The 11127-nt window shown below is 58.2% G+C and overlaps 1 protein-coding gene across 1 annotated transcript; it reads right to left on the reverse strand.

The window, feature by feature from the left end:
• Positions 1-9199: 9199 nt before the first annotated feature.
• On the reverse strand, positions 9200-10356 carry HAND1 (heart and neural crest derivatives expressed 1). The gene is made up of 2 exons (XM_076350233.1): positions 9850-10356; positions 9200-9301 (listed from the first exon to the last, which is right to left on the reverse strand). The coding sequence occupies exons 1-2, from the start codon at positions 10354-10356 to the stop codon at positions 9200-9202; spliced, it is 609 nt and encodes a 202-aa protein (XP_076206348.1).
• Between the last annotated feature and the right edge of the window lie 771 nt (positions 10357-11127).

Below are 11127 nucleotides of genomic sequence, written 5' to 3' on the forward strand. Positions count from 1 at the left end.
TTAGAGAGCCGAATGTGTTGATGCTTTACTAAGCTGTGAGAAACAATCAATGATAAGTAGTTATGCTGGAGCCTAATATTCTCTTAGCTAAAGACTGACCTTGATGTATTGGAGAGCTGGGGGAGACTGAGCTGGCACGTCAGAAACAGACCCAAATGTCCTCAGTGCCTGCATTTGTGGACGTGTCTGGAGGCCTTTGCAATGGTCTGGGATCTTTCTGTGCGAGGCAGCATGCTGCCATGCTACAAGAGTGTTGTCCCTGTCAGCTGAAGAAGGCAAGACCAGAGGTGACACAGGCGGGCACCATGAAACAAAGGAGCAAGGGTAGATCACTTCACAGGACATCACCTGCATGTTGTCAAGCTTTTTTAGGAGGTATCAGGGAAAGGTCTTCAGGTGAGGACGAGGGCAGCATACCCCAGTGGAAGGGGAAAAGCCGTGTCGCTTACATTCCCAAATTGGTGAGTGTGGGCTCTTCTGCCAGCACAGTGAGAAGGTGTCCTGCCCAGGGAGGAACGGCAGAAGGGCCAAAGGAGGACAGCTGTAAGCAGCAACCTGTTGTGCAGGTGCCATCCTTAGCATGAGAGGATATAATGGGAACTCCAATGATACAAATAAACTCTGCCAGTTAATCTGTTATTTGTATTGGCTAATGAATAATGCTGCTTAATCTCATGTTTGCTCCCTGCCAAGAAACCCACAGAAGATTTCAAGCTCAAACCAAGGAGGAATCTGCTCAGCCTTTTTAACATGCTCACACTGAGAAACTAAGCAACCAGCAGATTGATCGGATGGGCCTAAAACTGCACGTCCCTCTCTCCGCTCCCTGCTGCCGTGCGAGGGCAGTGTTAGCTCAGTAACCCGGGTGGTGGGTGCTCTGCAGCTGCACCTCTGAGCCCAGGGCAGCTGGCTGGGGGACCAGAGCCATTTTCCCATCCCCAAGATGCCTCCTCGGTAGGAGCTGGCTGTACTTGTCGGATACCGGAAGCGGGATTATGCTGTAGTGGGATGTGGACATCATAAAAATGGTTTGGTTTGGGTTTTTTTTCCCTGGTTGGACATTGAAATTGAACACGTCCGATTCTCTGCTTGAGTCGTCCTACAGCCTCCTTGCAACATTGATGGAAACCAGGCTTCGGTTTCTCCGCTCCCCAGCAGAAAGGGCAGCGCAGAGGACTGGGGAAAAATGCGAATGTGTATTTAATGGTGTTATGTTTTAGAGATGTGGTTGAGCAGGCTGAGTGTGCAGGGGAGAGCCTTAGGGCTTGCTTTTCTTCTTTTTTTTTTTTTTTATTTCCCCTATATCCAATAAGGGATGACCGCATGGCTCTGCCAGCACCCAATCTCACTTTGCCAGGAGCTGGAGCCGATTTCACATCTCTTCTCCTTGCATGCAGTGTTGGCTTCTTCCCTAAGTACCTCAAAGCCCCCTAATGTGCTTTTACTTAATTCTTTTTGGAACTTTCTCCAAGATCTGTTCCCTTCACGTGTCGCAGGAAGTACTCCGTGATCACTGCGGCATCCTCAGCAGGGAGCACCGTGGCGCCTGTGGGGAAGAGCAGAGACTGCAAGACAGGAGAAGAGGGAAGTGTCAGGTAGCTGAGATGGCTCTGCTGCTTCTCCTACACACGTATGGACTGCCAGGGACCAGAGAGCACAATCATGGGCACCGCCTTAGCAAGCTCACTAACCCAGGTTGCGGTCGCAAAGCAGAGAGGAGGCTCTGAGTCCAAGAGGTGTGTGAGCGTTGCCTGTGTCTCTTCCTGGTCTTGACGCCTGTGTGGGCAAGTCCGTCTTTAGGAAAGGGAAGGTGGTGGGTTGTATCCAGTGCTCCTGGAGCCAGCTTGTTCTAGCTCAGTCTGGTGTCTGGGTTTTCGCCAGCTCCTGCGCCTGTTGAGCAGACGGCAGGCCAGCAGCCATGGCCTGGCAGGCAGCCCTGAGCAATCTGATCTCCCGTTTGGTGGCTTGCCGTCCAAACTGTAGGCCCTTCATTGGGCTGGGGTGGGAAAGACAGGCGCCACATCCAGCCCCTCGGCATGAAGATGTTGGGGGAATAGCCCGGCACCTTCCCAGCTCTGCCCGGCCACAGAGGGCAACCAGGATCCCTTTAGGTGTCCCCAAACAGGATTGTTCAGCTCTTCCCTGTCCAGTCTGCCCTGGAAGGATCCCTGTACCCTGCAGGTTGATGTTCTCGTTGTTCCATGCCCACCTTCCCAACAGAACCAGGTTAATTTTTTCCTGGAATTTCCACTTGTTTACTGGCCGTAAGCCCTGACCCTCATGTAAAAAGTGGAGCCCCTGGTGCACTGCTGCTGGCCTCGATTCACCTCAGCCCTCTGTGTCTCTATTTTCCTGGGGATAAAAAGCAGGTTGAAGGTTCTTCACTGGCGCAGTGATAGCACTGGGTACAGACAGGACTTTTCTTACTAGACTAGCACAAACTACAGCGCCAGGGAGCTGCTGTCCCTCACCAGGCTATTCCTTGTCCTCCTCCCTTCTCTCCTTTTCCTGATCCTGTTTTCCCCACTCCTCCCTGCCCCTCATCTGCTCCAAGTCCTTCATGCACTCCCCAAAGCAGGCCAACAAAGGTATCTCCACAAGGACCTTCCCACCCCTTTATGCCACGTTCCTAGAAATAGGATCCTAAAAGGGCATTGGGTGTGGGATTGCGTGGGTTTAGCTCTAAGCAGCTGGCTTGGTTCCTGGACATTTTGTAGGGTGAGTTGTTGAACACAGCAGCCCAGGCTCGAGTTTGAGTCAAACTGATGAGTTTCAGTGCAAAGCCTGTCCTTCCACTCTCCATCAAACACAGGACCAAAATACTGGAAGCTGAACAGTGAAGGTGAGCAGAGGAGGGAGTTTCAGGGTTGACACAAGCTTTATGCACTAGCTCAGACTCGTAACTCCTTCCAGCTTCTCAGTTTGGGAAGGAGCTCCCAGCCGAGGCAATTAAACCAGCCTGCTCTGGCCCCCACACTCCCCCCCCCAGCCACTCCTGCGGGTCAGTTACAGGCCATGAGAATTTTGTCAAGGTAGCTGCAGTCTAAGGAAAAAAAATCCCTTTTCCTCTCAATTCCTCAGCTTTCAGCCACTAGTGACGCCATAAATTCCCCTACTTCTCTGGTTACTGTAAAGTCTTTCAGGGTGGTCAGGACCTGAATTCCTCATGCAAAAGAACAAGCAGGGAAAAAGGAAACTTTGCAAGCAAGGACCTTCCCCGCCTCGGGGATCCGTCGCAAGGAATCGGCGAGGCTCAAAGCGCATGCTCTTGCCTTGCAGTCCCCCGGCTCAAGGCTCTTGGGTAACTGCCTGTCTCGCTCTCCTCTCTCCGGTAAATATCCTCCCACCAGCCTGCGCTTCCCGCTTGTATTCCAGCAGGTCCGTCTGGCTCCTCGGCCCCTCTGATCCCCAGGCTCCTGGAGCTGCGGCAGCTCCAGGTTTGCTATTGCACTTTAGCTTTGAAGTAAGCAGGAGAGACAGAGCTTGTCCAGCATCACACAGCTATGGAGACAGCACAGAGCCCTGCTGAGCAATGTGCCCGGCTGTTTTTACCCCCTGCCCTGAGCTGTACGGCACTGATCCTCCACCAGATAGCTCCAGCTCCCAGCCAGCTTCCGTCCTGGACCTTAAATCCAGCTGCCACGTGGGACACAAGTGAGCTGCTGTGCCACCCCACACCATCCAGCTTCACCTGAGGGCTATGCTGAGATGTTGTGGGAGAAGATCAGCGGGAAATTGGCAGCCAAGTGTCATCGCTGCCAGAGAAGATGCTTGCTAATGGGATTGCTCCACCACTGAGCAGGACAAGGATGGGTCATTCTGCAGAAAGCCACGGTGAGCACCTTTGCTAACCCCACACCAAGCATGTGAGTCTTGTGAGAGGAGTAAATACTCACTTCTCCCAACACCCCGCACTGGGGAAAGGGCCTTCATGGAGTGGAGCAACGAAGGTTGGCTTTGGAGAGGTAGGGGCATGGGGTGGACAGTGAGTTTGTCCATTGTTTGAAGGATGGTCTTGGGAAGGTTGGCCCAGGGTGCAGTGCTCTTGGTCTTCTCCCAGCACAGGCAGCTGCATGGAGAAATACACCCCGGGCAGAGCTCAGTGCTAGCAGATCCAAGCAGGGACAGCCATAGGGGTGAAAACCCAGAGAATTTGGATTTGTTTTAAAAAATAAAAGAAAAGAAAGAAAAAAAATGTTGGAGCCTTCATCTGCCGTGTGGGTCCAGAGTCTTCCCATGCTTGGACATCATTTCTACAGCTGTGGATTGGAAATGCATCTTCTCTTTAGATGGGTCTCAGAATCACATGACTCCAGAAGCATGGAGATTGGAGGAAGAACTATTGCATGTCATGAACTTTGCAGCTGAGGGGCCTCTGTTGGACAGAAAACCTTCCCACCTGAGTGGGAAGTTCCCAGGAGACAGTCTGACTTGGGAGCCAGCAACTGGGCTGAGAGGCTCCGAGTGTTGGGAGAGGATCAAAAAGCTCCCCTGGCAGTAAATCTTTCACCTGCCATGTTACTCACTGGGGCTTGTGGCCATTCCTCTGAGGTCGGCCCTGGGTCAGGATTTCTCCTGTCTCTTTAGCCCCCAAACCTGGAGATTTTTGTCTTATCTTTGACGCCATCTTGACACCGAAAACAAATTATGGCCCAATTACCCTTAGTGAGAGGGGCTGGGGCTACCTTAAATGGCCAGAACTATCAGGCACTTCCTTAAGAGCAGGTAATTAGAGTGGGGTGCAGGGTGGGGAGGGGGGCAAGGACTAGGGGAACCCCTGGCACGGGGCTGCCCTTGCCCCCCTGCTTGGCATGGCAGGAGGGGACATCCCATCCAGCCCCATCCCATCCCATTCTGTCCTACTCGCTCTGGCCCAGCCGTGCTGCACCCTTGGGGTCTGGAGAGGCCAGAGCTGCGATGGGCCTCCCTGCTGCTCCCCACCAGTGCCGTGTCTGGGGGGTTCCCCCTGCCCCATGCCTCCCCCAGCCTTGTGTCACCAGCTGGGGCCAGGCCAGAGAGGCCCCGTGACGGGAGGCAGCAGCCCTGGCCCTGGCCGTGACCTTCGGGGCGACCTTGAGCAAGTCCCTGCCGGGGCCGGGGACCGGCTGCGCCTCTCATCCCGAGCAGGGACATTTCCGTGCTCACCCCAAGGAAACAGCGAGCAGCAGCATCACAGCCGAACTGCCGTAACAACTGACCTGAAACTTAAAAAATTTCTTTTTCTTCCCCTCTTTCAGTGACATTAAAACGTGCTCTCCTGCTGTGTGCCTGGGTGTTTCTTGCCCAGGGTTGTGCTGCCCACCTGAAACCAGCAGCCGTTTTGGGGGCCGACACGTGCTGAGCTGGATCCCAGCCCGCAGCCTGGACCGTGCTCATCTGGGGGCTGCTGCCCGAGTCTCTCTGCCTGGGGAAGGTGGTGTCGGGTGCGTGCGGAGCCGGGTCCCTTCCAGGATCCAGCCCAGGGAGGAGGGAAGTGGAGCTGTGCAGAAATATCGGACGCTCCCCTGGCCTTGCAGGTTTGCTCCCGGTACCCTCACACTGCTGGGTGAGCGGGTGGCTGGGGCTGGGTGTTTCTTTCCCTTTTTTTGCCTTTTTTTTTTTTTTTTTTGTCAGATTGGTATTTTATTTGGCTCCATACTGTCTACCGAGCTGTCCAGTGTAACCCTTCCCTTGCTGCTTCTGAGATAAGAATAGGCGCTCCCCTGAGATCAGATAAACAGGCCCATAAATACCTACAACAACAACAAGCAGGGTCTGGGCTTGGCAGGAAGGGAAGAAAAAAAAAGGGGGGGGGGCAAAAAAGGAGCCAATTCTTTGCACGCCAAACCCCAGGGGTGCAGAGCGTGGGGTGGGAAGTGCCCGACAGCCCCTCTGCCCCCAGTGCTTGCCCCCTTGGCCAGGCAGGGGGGCGAGGGGCTGGGCAGGGCAGGCAGCAGGGCGGCCGGGTCCCCTCCACCGTCCCTCATGGCTGGATTCCAGCGGCAGGGGACACGGCACGTATGATGCTGCCCTGGGGCCACACGATCCCTGCGTGCGTGTGCTTCTGTCCGGGCAACTGCAGACTCAAGCCTGCGTGCCGGGAGCATGCTGCTTCCCAACAGCATCAAGTTCACGGCAGGGTCGATCTGTAGGTGTGTGCAGGGCCACCTCCCCTGGCCGATGAGCTAGGTTCTCAGATGGCCAAAAATTCAAAGCTGGTGGCCAAACTGTTCTTCTTTCACCCGGGTTTGGTGCAGCCGGCACCGGGAGCCCTGCCGCTGCCTGTCGGAGGCTGCCAGGACGCCTCTCCCAGCCGCTCAGGTTTGCTGCCTGAGGAAGAGAGGCTTCCCCTGTGCAGGGCTCCCGCCCCCCCCCCCCCCAGCTCCTCTCCCTTTGGGGGTGAAGGGGGTGACCCCATCCTAGGCTGGAACCAGTGCTGAGCTCAGCATGGACATCCCTTCCCGGCCCCGCAGCAGCGGAGCCGCTTGTGCGCTGCCCAGGTGGGGACAGAGCTCACTGCTTGCAAATACACCCCCTTCAAAGCATGCGTTTTAGGGAGTAGTGAAGCCCCGGGGTACAGGAAATGTTTAGCGCTTTTTTTTCACCCACCCTCCCCCAAAACACCAAGCCAATCTCGCAGGAAAATCCCCTTGCTGGGCAGGGAAACACTCTGCAGCCGTGGACACGGAGAGCGTTTTCACTTGCAAAATCACAAAGGAGCAACAGAGGCTGGCACTGGGGACACCTTTCCCAGAAGTTGCGGCCAGCAGGTACCATCACCAGAAACTTGGGGTAAGAAAAGCAACAATCCTGCGGATGCAGGCAGAGCATCGCCCCAGCTGTGCGGGGTGCCCTCTCCCCAGAAGCAAAGCTGGAAACCCATAAGAAAAAAACCACCAGAGGATTTTGGTGGGGTAGGGAAAGGTCCCCAGGCTGCAAACGATGCTCCCGATAGAGCCTGGTGTACGGAGGACACCGACTCCTGTGCAGTCCCCCCTGCCTTAGGCAGCAGAGCAAGTCCCAGGTCCCCGTTTAACCCTTTCTCTCATCCAGCGCCGAGGGGCAGCCCCGACTGGTGCCGTATGGATACGGGGTGGCACATGTAAACAGGATTGGGGCTGGACACATTTATGGGGTGCTGGATTACAGTGTTAGTGATGGCGTGGGAGCTTTTCCGTAAAAAACCAGCCCTTTAAGGGACTGTGAAATTTAGCCATAAAATGGGATATTTGGGGCTGATTTTCTGTACATTTTTTTTTCTTTTTTTTTTTTTTCCTTGAATGCATTTCATTTTAGAAATGCCCCGTTCTAGCTTCACTCATGGACTCAATGCCGTGCTAAACTTTTTATAGCCTGAACAAAACAATACCACTGCAGGCACTGCTCTGCTCAGGCAGCCAATTTTCATCTCAGCCTCCTTCAAAGAGATCAGAAAACAGATCTGGGGCTGGGAAGGCAGCCGTGCAGCGGCTCCGAAGCGAGGGAAGGCTGATTCACGCAGCCTGATCGTTCTGCGAGTTTTAATTACTCCAGCCATACTCCCCAGCGTTTGTGTGCCCGTCCGTCTGTATTTGTACACACGCACAAAGTGGTTATAAAACCCGAGCTGTTTCCCCACGGGTGAGCTGGTGTATTTTTGGTGTGTGCGGCTGCACAGGCACAGATTGATCAACGTGTCAGCGATTTACGGATGTTGCATCATTATTTCTATACCTTTAGTTGCAAGCAAAAGCTTGGTTTAAAATAGAAAATTTAATGTTCCCAGCTGAGCCCTCAGATTAACCCTACAATAACACACGACTCTTCCCCGTCTCGGTTTTCTTTGCCCCGGCTAAGCGTTAGGGTTTATACTGGCGTCTCTGGGAACGGCGGCGTGGCCAGGCTGGGAATGCAGGATCGGGCCCTGAGCCCATGCACGCACGTCTTGGAAGCCACCCTTCGGTAACAGAGCTGTGTGCGCACAGAATAAAGGAATGAGGATTCGGCTTTAATTATTAAGGATTATTAAGGATTTATGCCTGAGAGATAACAGAGACGACTTTGGGCTGCGTGAGCGTTGGTGTGTCTGAGGCTGGTGGTATCTGTCGTGTTCAGACGGTGAGGAGGGGACGTTGCTCCTTCCAAAAAGTGGCCAAGGCAGCGCCTAAGAGGGGATCCCTCAGAGAAAGTGCTGCCGGTGCCAGAGCCATGCAGGGGAGTCGCCTGGGCAGAGAAGGGGAGCAGAGCCCTGGTTCTCTGCGTGGCAGCAATAAAACTGGGGCTCCACAGCTCTACGGTGCTCGTGCCATCCAGCTGCTGTAAAGGCCTGATCCTGCCATCCTTCCCCAAAGCAAACGCAAGTCCGGTCCCTCTAGCAGGTCTCCTGGGTCAGGAGGCAAGGGGTTGTAGGGCAGGGGCAGCGTTTGTGCCCTGGGGCAGACTGCGGGTACACATTCGCAGAGCCCTGCCAGCTCCTGGGGTGAGCAAGCACAGCATAAAGAAGTCCCAGAGGATCCTACGGAGCTGCCCGAGCCCCACGGGAGGGAATTCCCTCGCATGGATCAGCCCCACAGCAGGGCACCGACTTAAGGGGCATCCTTAATCCCGCAGCACCCCTCGCCCCTGCAGGCAGGGCAGGGGGCCCGGCCGCAGCAACGCGATCTCAGGAGCAGGGGAAGGCGGAGGGGTCGGACCCGAGGCTGTTTGCGTAAAGTTTAAATTTTATTTTATTTAATTTTTTTTTTTTTTAATTATTCAGTTTTAAATACGTGGTGTGGCGCGCCCGGTCCCTCGGGAAGTGGTCATGCAGATCTGAGGTAGAAAACCCGGCACAGGAGTGTTCCCAAATGCACCTCTAGGTAGTTTCACCGCAGCCACACGTCGGTCAGGCAGCGGACGGGGACGGGGGGGCTCGTATTTACAACAGCAAACGAATCAAACCGTTTCAGCCCGGCCCGGGAGGGCAGGAGCCGCCGATCGCTGCTGGCAACGGGAAGGAGCAAAGAGTACTGCAAACGGGGGAAGGGGCGAGGGGGGAAACGGCCCCCGACGGGGCGGGCAGGATCCGGCCCCGCAAGGCGCCCTCCGCTTGTCTCCCGCGGAGCATCGTCTCGGCGGGGGGGAGCCGGGCCGGGTACCCGCATCCTGCGTCTGGATGGGCTCCGGGGGCCGGGCCGGGCTCTCTCCGACATTGCACATGGAGGGGCGAGCGGGGAGCGCCGTCGGGGCGGCGGGGCAGCCCTCAGGGGTTCAGTTCCAGAGCCCAGACCTGCTGGGGCCAACCCGTCCGGCCCTTCAGCTTCTTCTCGCCGTGGCCCAAAGGCTGCGAATAGACCTCGGGCTGCTGCGGGAGAGGAGACGGGGAGAGGGGGGGGAGAAAGGACCGGTCAGGAGCGGAGCGGAGGTCCCGGGCCGGCCGCCCGCACCTTGCGCCCGCCTCGGGGCTGCAGCCGAGCCCCGCGGCTCCGAGCGGCTTTTATCAGCCCGAGGATAAAGAGGGTTTTTTGGGGTTCCCCTCCTCATCCCGCCCGCTGCAGCAGGGAGAGAAGCGGCCGCCCTTGCTCCGAAACGCACCCGCGCCCGCTCGTCCCGGGAGAGCGGCCGGGAGAGGGGAAGGACGAACCGGCGGGAGGCTCCGCCGCGGCCGGTCCCGGGGGTTTATTCCTCGGGGAAAGCGCCCGGGGGCCCGGCGGGAGCCCTCCGGGCAAGTCGGGGCGGGCTTTTCTCCCCCGAGGTGCCCCCCACGGGTGTTTTTTTTAATTTTTAAGCTGGAAAAAAAAAGGCTCCAGCGGGACCGCGAAGGGTTTTTTTTTTTACCCGAGCCCCGGGGCTTTCCCCGCCCGCTCCCGGCCCGGGGAGAGCGGGGCAGCGGGGTCCCGGCCCGCCTCTTACCGTCTCCCGTTTCCTCTTGTTCTCCCTGCCGTCGGCCTTCTTGAGCTCGGCTTTGAAGCCCTCGGTGTCCCCGGGCTGGCTGTCCTTGGCCAGCACCTCCATCAGGTAGGCGATGTAGCTGGTGGCCAGGCGCAGGGTCTTGATCTTGGAGAGCTTGGTGTCGGCGGGCACGTTGGGGATGCACTCGCGGAGCTCGGCGAAGGCGCTGTTGATGCTCTCCGTCCTCCGTCGCTCTTTCTTGGGTCCCCCGACCCCTTTCCGCCTGCCCAGGCGGCCGCTGAGAGCCTCCAGCCGCCCCTGGCCGGCCGGGCCGTACTCGGCGGGGGCGTAGCTAGGGCTTTGCCCGGCGAGCTCGGGGGCCACCTCGGCCGGGTTGAGCACCCAGCCGGGGAAGTAGGCGCGCTCCTGGTGGCACCGCGCCGCCGGCCCGAAGAGAAAGGGGTCGTGCAGCATGTGGTGGTGATGGTGGTGGTGGTGGTGGTGCTGGTAGCCCCCCACCAGGTTCATGGTCCGCCCCGCTGGCCCCGGGGGCCGCGCTCAGCAGCGCACCATGGCCGCGGCGGCCGGCCGGGAAGCGCTCCCCGCCGGGCGGGCGCGGCAGGCAGCGGCGGCGGGGAGCGCGGCTCCGGCGTGGGGCTGCGATGGTGGTGGCTGGCTTTGGGGTTTGGGTTGGTGCGGTTGGGGTTTGGGGTTTTGGGTTTGTTGTTTTGTGTTTTTTTTTTTAACCCCTTCTGGAGCCTCCCAAGCCTGCCTTTATATAGGGCCGGGGGCCCCCCCGCCGCGGAGCCAATGGGCAGGGGAGGATGCTCGGGGGCCCCGGGGGGAGCGGGGCGGCGGAGGGGGCGTGCGCCGCGCTGTTGACTCGGTTTATTTGGGCTCACACCTCCGCTGTTTGCTCTCGCCTCCCGCTCGCTCCTTGCTTGCAGGGAGAAGGGGGTGAGGAGTGACCCGAGGGGGGGACCCCAGCCCCCGCCCCGCCGCGCTTCGACCCCCTCCGGTTCCCCGCTCCCGTGGCGGGAGTGTCCGAGCCCCCACGGAGAGCCGCCGCGCCCGGCGGGGGACGAGAGGCGGCAGCGGGTGCGGGGTAGCCGCGGTGCCCGGACCCCCGACGGCCGGGCCGGGCCGTGCGGGCGCTCCGGAGCCGCAGTGACCCGGGGGCTTTCTGCTTCCCAAGAGCCGGAGTCCCTGGCCGGGGGAGCGCCCGGCCCCGGGGCCAGTGCGTCCCGTCCCCGGGCGGGGGAGGCTCGGCCCCGTGGGAGCGGAGCGCGGGGAGGCGGC

This window comes from Aptenodytes patagonicus, chromosome 12 (genome assembly GCF_965638725.1).
Source record: "Aptenodytes patagonicus chromosome 12, bAptPat1.pri.cur, whole genome shotgun sequence".
Lineage (NCBI taxonomy): Eukaryota > Metazoa > Chordata > Aves > Sphenisciformes > Spheniscidae > Aptenodytes > Aptenodytes patagonicus.